The sequence below is a fragment of the Bos taurus genome, chromosome 10 (assembly GCF_002263795.3).
Source record: "Bos taurus isolate L1 Dominette 01449 registration number 42190680 breed Hereford chromosome 10, ARS-UCD2.0, whole genome shotgun sequence".
Classification (NCBI taxonomy): Eukaryota; Metazoa; Chordata; class Mammalia; order Artiodactyla; family Bovidae; genus Bos; species Bos taurus.
The window spans coordinates 14,540,535-14,557,147 of NC_037337.1; the positions used below are offsets into that span (position 1 = coordinate 14,540,535).

Below are 16,613 nucleotides of genomic sequence, written 5' to 3' on the forward strand. Positions count from 1 at the left end.
CAGCCTCAGTCCTTCCAATGAATATTGAGGATTGATTTCCTTTATGATTGACTGGTTTGATCTCCTTGCAGTTATTACCTACTAACCTAAAGTTTTGTGCATACTTTGTTAATTTTCTGAATAGCCTAACCCTGAGCAGAAATTCCTTCATGGGAAGAAGTAAGGGATGGGATGTACCAGATATCGTCCTGCTTTTGACAAGTAAACCCTAGGGTCTTGTGTTATGAGAGAATGTAAGTCGCTCAGTTGTGTCTGACTCTTTGCGATCCCATGGACTGTAGCACGCCGGGCTCCTCTGTCCATGGAATTCTCCAGGCAAGGATACTGGGATGAGAGATTCCCTTCTCCAGGGGATAGTCCCAACCCAGGGACTGAATCTGGGTCTCCTGCATTGCAGGCAGATTATTTACTATCTGAGCCACCAGGGAAGCCTGTCTTTTGTTATAAGTAGAGACAGTTCTGGAATGAGTTAACTAAATCTGGGTCCTAGGTTAATGCCCAGTCACAGCAGTAAGTGGAGGGATGGAGTGTGCACACCATCTTGGAGCAATGCTCTTTTAGATCCTCTGCTTTCAAATCATCACCACTCCTTAGTGTTGTCAATAAGAACAGACCAGAGTTTTCCCTCTACACTTAAACTTCAGTGCAGAAGAGCTTCAGACAAGAGTCATATTTTTCCTTTAAAAGCTTTCCATACTGGTGACAAATGTCATGCCAGAAAGTAACCTAGCTTTTGCTTTTTACCTGAAAAATACTCATCACAGATCTCTCAATAGTGTGGTACCTGGCTGTTGGCTTTGTTTTGTTTTGTTTTGGAAGGAAGAGGACAGAGTGGGCCATCTTGGCTTCAAGTGTGAGAACACATTTGAGTTGTGCAGTCTTAGGCCATCAAGCCCTGGCTCCATAAATTCAGAATGTATTGCTGCTGCTGCTGCTGCTAAGTCGCTTCAGTCATGTCCGACTCTGTGCGACCCCAGAGACGGCAGCCCACCAGGCTCCCCCGTCCCTGGGATTCTCCAGGCAAGAACACTGGAGTGGGTTGCTATGTATCGGGACTCATCTTGTACCCAAGTTAGTTTCAGCAGCCTGGACACATTTTTCTAGTCCCTACTACTGTACGAATTCTTGAGGGCAGACCTGTGGAACCGGCTGCCTGCTATGTGCCAGGCATGGTACTGGATGTGAGATAAGAACCCTCCTTGCCTCTTAGAAACAGACCATCAACTGGATGGTTACAACTCAGTGCAATAAATTAATGTGAAAAATATGAAGAGCGTTTTAAAGATGTACAGAGGCAGGGATTCATAATTCAACCTGAGGAATGGGAAGGAGTTTTCATCTAAAAAGGGTGGCCATTGAAGGGTGGCCTTAGAAGGGCCCTTTCTGTGCACTAAGCAGAGATGAGAAAGGCAGATCGTCCCATCTGTAGGAAACAGAGACATGTTTAGTGACTGGGGCCGAGTTTACTGAAGATTCACCCAGAGAAATAACTTTCTAAAATGAAGGTCTCCCAGAGCCACCTCCAGAGATTCTGATACTGGAAGTTCATTTGTAATAAGCACCTCAGGCAGTTCTATGATGATGAGTCCAAGGCTGTATTTTGAGAAATACTGACCAGGTCAAGACTAGTGTGTGGCTCTTCTGACTTATAGTTCAGAGGGGCCGTTTGACAGAAAAGAACTTCGGTTTTGCAGTCAGATGTACCTGGTTTGAATCCTGGCTGTGTACTTAAATAATACATTTAGTATTTAATCCATAACTCTACATTTTGGCAAGTCATTTAATCTTACTAAACCTCAGTTTTTACATCTGTAAAATGAGGGCAATAATACTTGTCAGGTTGTATGAAGTGTAGAGGATACAGAGTATCTAGCCCAGTGTCTGGGACAAACTAGGTGGTCATTCAGTGGTAGCTATTACTATCCTTTCCCAGTAGGTACAAATTAAACCTCTCTGGCCTCATTTGCCTTATTTTTTAATTGGGGATGATGAATAGTACCAGTCTAGTATGGGTGTTTATGAAAAGCACTTAAAACAATGCCTGGCATGTGGAAATTCTTCAGTAAGTGTACAGAGTAATGACGTCGTCGTCGATGGTGATGATGATGGCGTTACTCCTGTAACTGGCTGGCTGATTCCATATGGATGCTTCCGATTATGAATGGATCTCGCTAGAATTGGATAATGAGTTCATTCAGATATGACCATGGAACTTGAAAAGTGATGGTAGCAGGAATTAGAACATAAAAAAAAAGTATGAGGGGATTGGAATGACCATGTCTGTTAGTGGCTTGGAGAAATGGTCACATGACTCTCGGCCCTTGGGAAGAATTATTCTTGGTAGGAAAGGTATTCTACAAATTAAATAAATAAAGGAAGGGAAGTAAGACAATCCATCCTGCTATCTTAGGGTAGGGCTTTATGTAATTTTATGGAAAATGGTCCCAGGAGAAGACAGTAAATATACTGAGATAGCCTGGTAGGTGGGAGTGGGAAGTCGGTTACAAAGTTCGGGTCCCAACTAAGCCAACTCACCTGAGAGTATCTGGCCCACATCTCCCATACCCCTGATGTATCCCCTGCTGGTGAGTGGTGAATGCCCATTTCTTCCCATCTGCAGTGGACCAGACTCACCCTGACTCCAGTTACTACCAAGGGTGGCTCATGCAGGCTTTTAAAGGACGATGGCTATGGTGACTTCCAAGAATTCCAGGGATGGTACCAAGAATAGTGTACGGTACTGGGGGCCAAGAGGTATGGGTCATGATCCTAGCCCTGCCGTTACTAGCTCTGTAACCTTAAGCAACCATTCCATCTCAGTGAGACCTCAGTTTCTCTTACTCATTTGTTCATGTGTTCGTTCAGAAGACTCCTGTGAAGTACCTTACTGAATGCGAAATCCTGGAGGGATAGAGAAACTAGGCAGCAGCCACGCCAGTATGGAATTAGTCCTGTTGAACTAGAGAGTGTGCAGCTAATTGTTAGAACAGGTATTTTCTACATATCTTGAATGGAGGACCACGAGTCCCAAAAGGACCTTTCAAACTGTTCCCTGGATTATATCAAAAAGAAGCCCGATAAATGGGATAAAATGTTGAGCAGTAGGTGAATCTGGGCAAAGGAAATACGGGTTTTCTTTGTACTAGTCTTAATCTTAAAAATTTCCTACAAGTTTAATATTAATACAAATAAAAATTTTAAAATAGCAGAATTCCTAGTGATTCAGACCCACCTCTCAAAATGCAAATACATGATAATATTATATAATGTCCTGTAATTTGTCACTCGACAGCTAAGGCCACTGGATTTGGTTTGAGTTCAAGTCTCAGCTCATTTACTAGTTTAGGACTTTGCCTTATATCCCACGAATGTGAGCCTTCATTTTCTTTGTCTTTAAGATAACAAAGTTTCCCTCACAGGATCTTTTTGAGGATTCAATAAGATTATATCTAATATATCTGTATTACCTATACAATTTCTATGGATTATCTGTATAATCCACATACATATAAAATTGTTTTTCTGTTCCTAATGTGCTGTGCAGATATTGGTGACTCTGCCTTAGCTGAGCTCACTTGAGCATATGTGTTTCCTGGAGTAGCTTACGTCAACTCACAAGCTCCCTTCTGTTTTCTTTCAGCCTGAAAGAATTTCAGGGGAGCAGTATGGAATTCATTCTGATGTCTGGAGCTTAGGAATCTCTTTCATGGAGGTATGTTAATTGCAAATAGATGCTCTTATGTATATCTGTACCGATATATTCTATTAGGAGAAATGAAGATTTGAAAAAAAAAATTAAACTTCCAGTGTGTTATGTGTATATGTAAACAGAGGTTAACTCAGTAGTCCTTACTTTGATACCCTTACATCACTATTCTAAAGTGCTTTTTCTCACAGATCACCTGTGTAAAACTTAGCTGGAGTGCTTCTTAAGAATACAGGTTCCCGGACTCCCATCAAAAGACCAGTTAAATACACATCTCTAAGGATTAGCATTATTAACATGTTCCCAGTGTGATCCTTATGCACATGAAATGTGGAGAACCTAGAAATTCCAGAAAAAGTATGTGTGATAGCAGCCTTGTTGGAAGGCATATATGACTTCTAGAGGTGATTACCTTATTAAAGAGTACAGCCCTACTCATTTGGATGTATAATTTCTATATGTTTGCATAGAAAGAAAAACACCACCTTATTCCAGTTAGAATCATATCACGTGTTGCAGGACAGAGTATGAAATGATTTGAAGGAGGATAGGTATATGTACGTAGCACAGTTTTAATGTATCTCTTTACAGCTGTATTTAGAATGGACTTTATTTTAGTATGCTACATGTGCCCCCACTAGAACTTTGTGCTAGGGTTTCTGTACAGTGATTGTTGATCTATAAGGAAATGTGTAGAATTTGTATTAGATGGAGACCTGCCTCAGCATGAATTACAGCAGTATAGAGCCTAGATATCCACTAGTGTTTCAAGTGATGTATCTTACACGCTTTGATTCAGATAAAAGAGAACTCTTTAAAACAGTAAAAAGAACTCCTTAAATAAGATCATGGATAGAGTTGCAGTCACAATTCCATCACTTTTTTTTTTTTTTTTTTGGGTCAAATGCTTTTTCTGTGATTTTTGCAATGCATGAATGCAGTTGAATTTCTAAGGAGATATCTTCAGAGTCAATTCACCTGCACTATAGAAAGAAAGCAAAAGTATTCAGTGTTTATTGAACCATATTTTTCTGCTTCTTCATGAAAGGGGCTCTAAGAGGAAATACAGTATATATGAACAGCTGAGAGATTGGCAGTGCTGGTGGACAAATGCTCAGAACTGAGTCTCCCAACAGAATCCTGAAGGGCGTGTCCAGTTAGCCTGTCTCCGGGGAAACTAGTACCTTTGATTTGTGGAGCTCAGCTCTAGCTGTTACATAATTACCCTTTGTATATTTTAAATCATTGTCATTGAGTATACTTGATAAAAGACCAGATATAGTGTGGAACATTTGCGAGGTTGCACAGTATAAAGATAAGAGTCCTAGACGGAATGGAAGACCTGGGTTGCAGTTATAGCTTTGCACCTGGTTTTCTAGGTAGCCCTGTGCAAGCCCCTGTGCTTAACTTTGGGCCTCAGTTTCTTCTTCTGCTAAATAATTATCTCTAAGCCCCTTTCCAAACTAACATTTTATGACTCTAAGCAGTCTGCTCTTGCCTTTCTTTAACTTTCTGCAACAACTCTAGAATTGTGTGACTTAAAAACATGCAGAGGCATAGCAATACTGCCAAACAGGGTAACTAACAGATTTAAGATTTAGAGCACACCATTCTTTCCTTTCATATTCATTTCTTCATTCCATGTATTGAGCTCCTGCTATGTCGAGTAGATAGGTAATGGGGATATAGTAATGAAGGACACTCCATCCTTGATTCTTGTGAAGTTGCATTTGGTGAGGGGGGTGGAGTGTTTGGGAAGGATACTGAGTATATAATTTATATATATATATAAGTATATAATACTTTTATATATATATATAAATACTTTTATATATATATATAAATACTTTTATATATATAAATACATATAAAAAATATATATATAAAGTGTATATTAAAGTATATAATACTGAGTATATAAACAGAAGGATAACTGAGTATATAATTTTTCAGGTTGTGGTAAGTCCTATGGGGAAAAATGAAGTGGAGTCCTCCTTTCCGATAAAACAGCCTTTGAGCTGAGACTTGAATGGTGTGAAAAGAGCGGGCCATCAGGCAACAGCAAATAATACAAGAGACCTGGGTTACTTGAGTGGAGTTAGCAAGGAAAAAATGGGAAAAAACACATTCAGAGTGGTAGCCAGGGGCCACATCATATGCAGCCTTGTTAGCCATGGTCAGAATTTTAGATGTTACTCTGAGAGTAAATTATCTGAAATATGTTTTCACAGGATAGCTGGGTGCTCTATGGAGCACAGAATATAGAAGGACAATCATGGAAACAGGGAGACTAGTTAAGATAGGTAGGTAGATAGATACTTAATAAATATAACATATTTATGTTACATATTGAAATATATGTCTGCCAGCATTTTGCTGAGTGCTCAGGATACAAAGATTAATAAAAAGAGACTGTTGTATAGGAAGGGAGATTGCCATTGATGTATTTGGGATTTTGTTGATCATGTTCATTTATCCTGGAGGTAAACTATTAAATAGTCTCTAGAAGACTGAAGAAAACAGACTCGTTGAATTTATAAGATTAAGGTGTAAGGAACTGTGTGAAAAAGTGTCAGCAGTGAGTGTGAGACACTTGGAGGCCTGGAGGAGTCCCTTGGCTCATGCAATAAAGTGGGGAGTAGAAAAGTACCACTGGTCAAGAGTGAGGGCTGAAAAGAGGTCAGTGTTTTACTGCTCCCTGTGTTTTAAAATAGATCCTGAGGAGCCAGATGTTAGAAGGAGGAAGAGATGACCTTAGAGGATGTAAAGTGCAGTGTGATTATGATTATCATGAAGAGTTGTTGAGCACCTCTGTGTGTGGGATACTTAACTAAATGCTTTTGAAAGGAACTATGTGATCACAGTCTCTGTATTCTGGGAGCTTATGACCCAGCAGACACGCAAGTGAGAACAAATGACCGAACACAGGTGGTGAATTAAGTTTTTAGAGAGAAGAGTAAGGCCCTGGCATGTGCCTTATGGGTTTCCCTGGTGGCTCAGTGATAAAGAATCCACCTACCAATGCAGAAGGTGCAGGTTCAATCCCTGGGTTGGGAAGATCCCCAGGAGAAGGAAATGACCACCCACTCCAGTATTCTTGCCTGGGAATCCCATGGACAGAGGAATCTGGCAGGCTACAGTCCATGGGGTCACAAAACAGCTGGGCCATGAGTTACCGACCAAACAACAATGTGTTTTATACCAGATTCATTTGGGTACAAAAATATGTGATGTAAAGTAGGAGTCGGAGGCTTTGAGTCCATAGATGAGAAACTGTGTGTGAGTCAGTAAGGAAGAGAACCCCAAGGTTCTTTTTTTCTAAGGAGCAGATGTGATAAGAATATTACCTGAAGGGATTGGGAAGTCAGCCCAACAAAGGCGCTTAAGGACCAATTTCTTTGTTTTCATCATGGTGTGCTAGGAATAGATGTGGTAAATCCTGTTCAGAATCACTGTAAATGGAGAGAAGTATGAATCTCAATAGCATTTTAAAATTCAGAGTAGAAAATTGTGTCCTGAAACACAGTTAACATCTTCAAAGAGTAATTGCTTCTCTACTGTTTATCCTCACCTTTAAAAACAAGGTTCCCTTCCTAGAAACACACTGTAGAGAGGAGACACTTTCATTCATTCAATAATTATTGTTTAAGCACTTATCATGTAGTGAACCTTGAAGAGTGGAGCACACTAAGATGAGGAAGGCTTGCCTGTGATAGAGAAGACAGACACTTAAAGCCCAGAGCAGTGTGACAGTCATTAGTGAAAATGAAGTACTCTGAGCCACAAAGGTTCAGGCGGGGAGAGCAAGACAGGTTTCTCAAAGGAGCTGACAGTTGAGCTTGGTTGTCTTAAAGGGAGTTGCCCCTTGGAGAAAGAAGGAAGAGATGGAGGAGCGCTTCCCCATCCCCCAGCACCCTCTAAGGTGGGATCTTTGTAAACCTTTCAGGAGAGAGCAGATGTCCAAGTATGCAGGATCTACCTACTTGTGTGGATACCTTCCTCAAAATGTTTTGAGTCAATCAGTTTATTCCCCTAGAGTACCGGGTGGTAAAGAAACACGGGGGAGGACTCCCCTGGCAGTGCAGTGGATAAGAATCCACCTGCCAGTGCAGGAGACATGGGTTCGATCCCTGGGTTTGGAAAGATTCCACACACCACAGAGCAGCTAAGCCCATGTGCCACAGCTACTGAGCCCGTGCATCCTAGAGCCCGGACGCCACAGCCACGGAGCCCCGTGCTGGGACTTCTGAAGCCTGTGCGCCTGGAGCCTGTGCTCCGCAGCAAGAGAAGCCACCACAGTGAGAAGCCACGAAGAGTGGCCCCTGCTCACCACAACTAGAGAACGCCCATGCAAAGCAAAAGACCCAGCACAGCCAAAAATAAACAAACAAAAGTTTAAAAAGAGGCAATGGGATAAGAATGTGGGAAACTGAGCAAAGGAATTTTCCTGAAGTTACACAAGAATCAAATAGAGACAAAATGGGATCTAGAGTTTTCTTTCCCTTCTACTTCTACCTAGCACCCTCCCGTAAATTCCATAAGATCCCTGAGGGTTTTGGTGACTCAGGAGTCAAAAGGCTGCCTTCACTGCTTTAAACTCCTAAAATACAGGTTCACCCTTGCCTGCCTTCTTCATACTTCCCTCCTCTTGTTAATGTGCTGTCACAGTCCCCATGGGGAGTCATAACAAGGCCTCTCGCCACACTCTTCCATAAAAGATGATGCTACATGCCGCTAAAATGTGCCATTTAAAAAGTCACAGGTACATCTGTGCCTTAAGCACAGAATCTTTAATATCAGACTGTCTTTAATCCAGCAGCAACACTGCCCCCATCCTCTGTCAGTTCAGTCTCCCTCTTTCTGTGAGATAAAATGGGTCTTCTCCATGATTTTGTTACCTATATATAGCATTTGGAGTTGGCTGAAATAAGATAAGGGATGGAAGTTATCCTTAAGAAGGGAAAAAATGAGATGATTCAGCTTAACTAGAGCATGGTGGTTTTACTAAGATATGAAGATTTCAGCCCCTTTCTGTGTTTTTGTTTCTGATTTTCAACTCAGACCTTAAGATGTGTTGTAGTTCTCCTCATGTGAATTATAGAACAAAATAAAGGTCATTGCCATGTAAGGGGTTTATAATGGGGAAAAGAACCCACATGGAATTAACTGCTCTTCTTCCTTGAGCCTTTATGACAACAATCAGCATGAAAATGAAAAAAAAAAAGAAGTGAGACCACTAACAGGCGTACAAAGTGTCTAAACAAGGACAAGCTGGGAAGATTGATCCTGCTCTAAAATACTTGTTTGACTCTCGTAGAGAGATCCCACCGATTCAGTTGACCAGGTGATTTTTAGGACTGTTCACCCTTCTTGCTGCTCTTTAAAGACTTCAGGGCTACACTTTAGAATGAAAAAGAGTGTGTCCACAGTAAAAACTGATGGTCTTCATTCCTAGGGGCAGGGAGCACCTAAAACGCTTTAGGGCAGGGTTTCTTCGTTTCAGTGCTTCTCTCTTCTCCCACGGAACCAACGGCTTGAGAGTCCCACGGTTCTTTCTCACTAATTAGTTACCCCATTCGTACTCTTTTCTTAATTTATTTATTTTAATCGGAGGCTAATTACTTTACAATACTGTGATGGTTTTTGCTATACGCTGACTTGAATCAGCCATGGGTGTATATGTGTTCCCCATCCTGAACCCCCTCCCACCATTCATACCCTTGTGTCACCCGAATCACAACGCAGATCTGTAGGAGGGAAGTAAGCAGTCATATTTGGAAAAGCTGGACTTTTCAGCTGGTCCTAATTGGGTCAAAAAATGAGTCAGCACATGCCCTCCTCTATCCTCGCATTTTTAGCGCCCAGAACGAAGCACACACATCTAAAAAAGGCACCAGGTCAGTCGTCAGGGTTCTTACTCTGAGTGTGCTATCCAAGTACATATTTTGGTTTGTGATTCTCTTTGGCCGGCTATTATAAACTTACTAAGGTCGGTGGTGAATAATCTGACAGGCTTTTCTCTAGGAGTCAGACTGAAAGCCCCATCTTTAGCACCTGCATTTTGCTCTTTTCACTTGGGTCCTCCTCGCTCTTTCTGCCTTTGTTCACCTCCTCTCTCCAGCAGTCTCTTGAGTCCAAAGCACAGAACAGTCTGGCTCAGTGTGCTTGGTTAATTGGAGTGTCATCCCGTCCTCTGAGACCCCTCTTCAGCATGATCACTGTTTTACTGAAGTGGTCTGAATGATGTGTTAAATGATGAAAGCAAGGTCCGTGGCTTAGAAAAATATCTCTAGATAGGTGAAGAGCACATTCAGAGAGTCACACAAGGTCATTATCATCAAAGTAGCACTGTCTTCTGAAGATTTGATGGGTTGTATTGTTCTGACAGAGTTAGAGTTTTTCTTGTGAGCTTCAAAACCACTTTAACCATGTTAAAAATATTCAAGGAGCACTATGCCATTCACTCTGTGTGGAGTATCATTTTCTTCTTCTCCCCAAGATACAATTTAAATACCCATCCTTTATGACACCAACTCATCTCTCCAGCTAAAAGTAATTTCTTCTCCTGACCTTCATCTACATCTTCCTTGTGGCACGAGCATTTTTCACTTTGTAGTATATTAATTTATTGCTATGTCATAGATCCTTATGACAGAATTTAAATCTGATTCTCTCGTAATCTCCTGCCCTCTCTAGCACAATTTCACTGCCCTAGTGGTTACTCAGGAAATCTTTGGGGCTCAATTTTTTCTTACTTTCGTAATGATTTTAAAGTAGTTTCTGAAAATTAAGATCAGAGTAAAAGTTTGATGAAGTCTTTAACGTAAGCACTCACAAACATTTGCTGAACGGATCACAAGTGTTTTGAATATGAAGACGAGTTTTGACTCAGACCTAGATTCAAATTCTACTTCAGCCAGTATAAACTATAGATCGTAGGGTAAATCATTTAATCTCTTGGGGCCTTTAGATGGAGGCTCCATTTCAGAGCTTGTGAAGAGGTCACAATGAGAAAATTAAGCCATTATCTCTTCTCTTTAAGAGGAATTACCTTTTGAAATGTTCACATATGGGTTCAAAAAGCCTACAAATTAGGGTTAAGGGCTTTCCTGGTGGCTCAGATGGTAAAGAATCTGCCTGAAATGTGGGAGACCCAGGTTCGATCCCTGGGTCGGGAAGATCCCCTGGAGAAGAGAATGGCTACCCACTCCAGTATTCTTGCCTGGAGAATTCCATGGACAGAGGAGCCTGGCATTGAAGCGCACTCATTATCTTCCACTCTCACCTCAAACTCCACTGAAAACGGTCACAAAGAGATTTTTTAAAGCTTTATTACCATGCAGAAAGGGAAAGGAGACAACAGCAACCAGATTTTGGGTGTGGGAAAGCAGATGGCCAACAGTAAACAGCTTAAGGGGACTGAGAGTACTGTAATCTGAAGCCAGCAGGAAAGAAAAAGGAAGCACCTGATTTACTTTAAGCCACCGAGGACGCTCAGGAATTGGTGGCACAGGTATCTGAAACTCAGAGTGGAAGTGAGGCCAGAGAAGAGAATTGTGTTAGTCTGTCTGAGAAACAGTTAAGCTGTTTTGACTAATAGTTACACTGTCTGACTCAGTGATTCTTTCCTTAACTCAGTCACCCTCCGAAGCCCTACACAAGAGGAGTTTGTATGTCAGGAGAGGAGTAAGTAGAGGAATTTCTCTGAGAATAAACTGAGTGATACCTGGCACTGTAGGAGGCTGAGTCTCATTCCTGATGCAGAGGCATTAAATGAAAGTTTAGCTTCTGAATGTGGAGACTCCCAGCCGTCCTACCACACCCTGTTTCTGGGACGCTGGCAGCCAAAATTACCTTTCAGGTAGAATATTGGAAGAGACCTTCTTGAGGAAAATATGACCAAGAGGTCTTAAAGATCCAGGCACTGGGAGTTTCCTATGGAACAGTCCAGCTAAATGGCATTACCTAAGCCTACAGGCTCTACCCGTAAAGTGCAGTTTCAGTCAGAATTTCTGCTACTGCTCTCTGCTAAGTCGCTTCAGTCGTGTCCGACTCTGTGCGACCCCATAGACGGCAGCCCACCAGGCTCCCCCGTCCCTGGGATTCTCCAGGCAACAACACTGGAGTGGGTTGCCATTTCCTTCTCCAATGCAGGAAAGTGAAAAGTAAAAGTGAAGACGCTCAGTTGTATCCGACTCTTAGCGACCCCATGGACTGCAGCCTACCAGGCTCCTCCGTTCATGGGATTTTCCAGGCAAGAGTACTGGAGTGGGGTGCCATTGCCTTCTCCAGATAAACCCTGCTGCTGCTGCTGCTGCTAAGTTGCTTCATTCATGTCCGACTCTGTGCAGCCCTATAGACAGCAGCCCACCTGGCTCCCACGTCCCTGGGATTCTCCAGGCAACAACACTGGAGTGGGTTGCCTAACATTCATTAATTTACATATATATGTTAATATAACATTAATAAATTTTATTGAACACTTCTTATGTGCCAAATACTTTACTGGGTGCTGGGGACACATTGGTAAATAAAACAGGCATGTTCCCTTTCCTTGTTGAACCTACAATGTAGTTAGGAGACAGGTGATAAACAATAGTAATAAACATATATATATATTTTAAGAAGGCACTTTGAGAAGTAAGCTCCTTTTTGAAATAACATCTAGGCAGTGAATGTTTTACCAAGTGAAAAGAATTACGGAGCATTATCTAGACTCAGCCCCTGCCTCTAAATATACTGAAGAACCTACCTCTTCCCAGCTTTTGAAACAAACAAACAAAACAAACAGAAATGTAACTTCGTCTGGTCAGTCCATGGCTGCAGCTTTGTTTGCTCCCCTAGCCCGTGGTGCCCGCGAGCCTGGTCTGGGGGGTGACGGACGGCTCTGGATACCCTCTGAGCAGCTGCTGTCAGCTTCTCTCAACCATGACAGCTTAGCCTTTGGTGTGTTCCACAGATAACCAGTTTTTCCTCCTCTTCCTTTTCATAATCACTGTCAAGAACCTGAGTGGACATTGACTCTTACTATAATGTGTTGTCTGCTGCTCCATCTAGTGAAATATCTTACCCGTTGATCGAAGTTTCTGCTGAAAACCATCAGAAAGCAGAAGGGTTAAAGCTGAAGGGTCCTAGGACAAAGGACATTTCAGTGGGAGATTGTATAAGAAAGTGGGTAGAAGTGTGGCTCTGAAATTCTCGTCGTGGGCCTCTTTCCCTTCCATTGAAGAATACTGAGGAAAAGAGCATGTAACAGTTTCTGTCACTCATGCCCCTGCCTGCATGCCCCTTTTTGTAATTGTCTTAACTTTATTTTTTTCTATTGTCATTTTTTTGTCTGAAATTTTATGTAACTTATTGCAAAAAGAAGCTGTTAAAATGACCTTTGGCAGATGATGGATTGACTGGTTCAGTCCTCTGCCGGGTCTGTGAAGGGATCCAGCTGTCTCAGATTACCATGCCTAAATGCGCATTTTCCAAGGTTGTCAGTGATGGTAGTGCTGGGAAACTGGCAGACAAAGTGAAGTGTTTCCCACTGAATGAGGCATTGTTGAGCTTGCTTTGTGCTCAGAGCTATCATGAACAACCATGAGATTGACAGAACAAGATGGAACAGGTGCTAGCAATCCCAGCTAAGCATTTTGTTATTTTGATGGATTTCAGACAGTTTTTAAAGTTTTTTCAACAGCACTTGTCCAAATCGTGTATAAACACAAGCACACACAATTTAGACTTTTAAAACATTTGAATCAAGTCTTGATACAAAAAATAAAGAAATAAAGAGAGGACAAAGCAGTTGTTTAAAAACTCGTACTCCAACGTTTGAAGAATTGTCAGTAGAGGATGGGCAGTCTGCTACTTTATGACAGGCAGGCCGGACTTTCTGAAGCTGCTGCTGCTGCTAAGTCACTTCAGTTGTGTCCAACTCTGTGCGACCCCATAGACGGCAGCCCACCAGGCTCCCCCGTCCCTGGGATTCTCCAGGCAACAACACTGGAGTGGGTTGCCATTTCCTTCTCCAATGCATGAAAGGGAGAAGTGAAAGTGAAGTCGCTCAGTCGTGTCCGACTCTTCGCGACCCCATGGACTACAGCCCACCAGGCTCCTCCATCCATGGGATTCTCCAGGCAAGAGCAGTGGAGTGGGGTGCCATCGCCTTCTCCGTTCTGAAGCTAACACAAAATAAGAAGTCCACGGTTTTCTATTTAGTATAAAGAAGAATTCTCTGGGGCTTCCCTGGTGGTCCATGGGCTAAGACTTCACCTTCCAGTGCAGGGGGTATGATTACGATCCCACATTTTGAACCCCCACAAGCTGAGACCCCACATACCTTGTAGTCAGAAAACCAAACCAAAACAAACAAACAAAAAACAGAAGCAATATTGTAATACATTCAGTAAAGACTTTAAAAATAGTCCACATCAAAAAAAAATTTCTAATGAATAGATCCCTGCACCCTTGCTGTTCAACAGTGTGCTGCCATCCCTTTAGAATTAAAATGACCCATCCCTAGAAGCATTTAAGTAGTGAGTGAAGACTTGTCTCAGGTTTGGGTTTTTTTTTTTAAGAGGTATTTTGTAGAAGAGCCAAGTATAAAATTAGACAAACTGCAGTCATTTATTCATTTAGTCACTTAGCAAATTTTTGTGTGTGACAAGTGTCTGACTCTTCGTGACCCCATGGACTACAGCCTACCAGGCTCCTCCGTCCATGGGATTTTCCATGCAAGAGTACTGGAGTGGGTTGCCATTGCCTTCTCCATCATAGAGTCCTATCAATACTCAAATCCAGTGATCCGGAATCAACTTAAAAATCCTCTCAAAGATCCTCCAGTCTGCTTTACATGCTTTGATTCTGACCTGAGTAATAATAACTTTTTTAGCATTTATTTAGACAACTTTTACACACCTTATCCTTGTATTAGAGACCAAAGTGTCTTTTAACTATTTAGAAGAGAGACATTAGAACTTATTAAGTCAGATCCCTCCTCTTATCAGTGAGGAAGCTCGGATCCTCTCTGGATCCCAGGGAGGGACTGGGCCTGCAGGTACAGCAAAAGCTACGACTGTGCAGAAGAAGCCCTGCAGCTGGGCCCTCTGATGTGAAGGGAAGTGCACTTTCCTCTATTGCTCACTGTTGACATCTTCTTGCTCAGTGTCATTCTGGAAGGATATCAACACTTTATGTATATGTAACACTTAACAAAGCCATTTCATATTCATTGTCTCATTTAAGCTTCTTCCCACCGTGGTGGGAAGTGACCAAAAAATCAGCAATTTAAGGTATCCAAGATCATTCCACCAACTTTGATCCGTAAACGTCAAAGTTCCTACATGGCAAATAAGGAAACTGAGATCTAGAGAAATTAAAGGACTTTTCCAGAAAGGCTAGATGATTGGACCAGGCAGCAGCAGTTAAATATCCTGACCCTGGGTGAAAGTCTGCTTCTTCCCCTAAGCTGTAGAAAAGTAGATCAGTAGTTCTGAAGAAAAGAGTGAGAAATGGTAAATGTAAATGAGCAGGAAATTAGATAAAGGGAAAGACTGGTTTATTGTGACTCAACTCATCACTGCTTTTCACAGGATTGCTACCTACACTATCCCTATGGTTGGTTCAGCTTTATTGTATTTTGAAATGTATTAAAAAAACAATGTATTAAAAAACGTTTTTTTCAGAAACCAAGACCTAGTTTATTTTTCTTAAAGAAACACAAAAATTAACCTAATCTCCAGTATGTCTGCTGAAATAAAGTAGAAGTGGATAGGTAAAAGTTCCATCTAATCAGTAAACATTTATGTAGTACTGCCCTGTGTTAGCAGTAGGGATAGAAAAACTTTGTTCTTAGGAGCTCCTTGACTCGGAGGGGAAAAGATCAGTAAAAGTGCAATGGAAAAACGCAGAGGGGGCGTCCCTGGTGGCTCAGTGGTAGGAATCTGCCTGCCAGTGCAGGAGACATGGGTTCGATCCCTGAACTGGGAGAATCCCATATGCAACAGAGCAATTAGGCCTGTGAGCCACAACTATTTAGTTTGTGAGCCTCAGCTATTGAAGGCCAAGTACCCTAGAGCCCGTGCTCTGCAGCAAGAGAAGCCACCGCAACTAGAGAGTAGCCTCCGCTTGCCTCAACTGCAGAAAAGCGTGTGCAGCAGCAAAGGCCTAGCAGGGCCGAAGATGGATAGATAAATAAAATTCTTTGTAAAAAGCAAAGTGCGCAGGACTGGGCAAATGAGCAGGAGAGCTGACATCAATGTCAAGGGTAGCATTTCAGTTATCTATTACTCTGAATAAACTACCCAACATTAGTAGCTTAAAATAACAGTCATTCATTTTTTCTCAGGATTCTGTGAGTCGGGAATCCTAGTAGGGCTCAGCATTCCATGTAGCATCCTCTCATGAGGGTGCAGTCCGGAGGTGCTTAAGAATGGAAAATTCAGGATGCCTTCACTTGCATGCATGGAATCTTGGTGTGGGGACAGCCACTCCATATCTCTCTCTCCCCTCCATGCCTCCTCTCTCCCTTTCTCAAGGAGCAGCAACACACAGAGAGGCCACAAGTGTGAGCATATCTCCTGATTGTGACTCTTTGAAATGCCTAGAAATACAAGTGTGGCTTAGATTGGGTTTCATAGACCGTACCCCAGCACTGATGTTTACTCAGGGTTCCCATAGCTACCTGACTCCACTGAGCAGTTCAGAGGTGGAGGACACCCCTACCCAAGCGAGGTCTCTAGGGACTGTATAAGGATTAAAGCTACCCACTGTTAGAGGACACAGGTCAGCATTATATGATCATACTGAAAAAGTGTCATTTCTTAATTCTTACTGTAAAGATGAGAACGGTTGTTGAATTCATAAGCACATGAAATGTTTTGGGGGACAGTTAACTCTAATCTTTTTTCCTTCTTGA

At 42.1% G+C, this 16,613-nt stretch overlaps 1 protein-coding gene across 2 annotated transcripts in view; it reads left to right on the forward strand.

Annotated features, from left to right (window-relative positions):
• MAP2K5 (mitogen-activated protein kinase kinase 5) overlaps window positions 1-16,613 on the forward strand; it is a 271,359-nt gene that overhangs the window by 158,706 nt on the left and 96,040 nt on the right. For both annotated transcript variants that reach the window (XM_024997213.2, NM_001206770.1), the window contains exon 16: window positions 3,641-3,712. In XM_024997213.2, coding sequence (XP_024852981.1) covers window positions 3,641-3,712 — 72 coding nt within the window. The remainder of the gene's footprint in view (window positions 1-3,640; window positions 3,713-16,613) is intronic.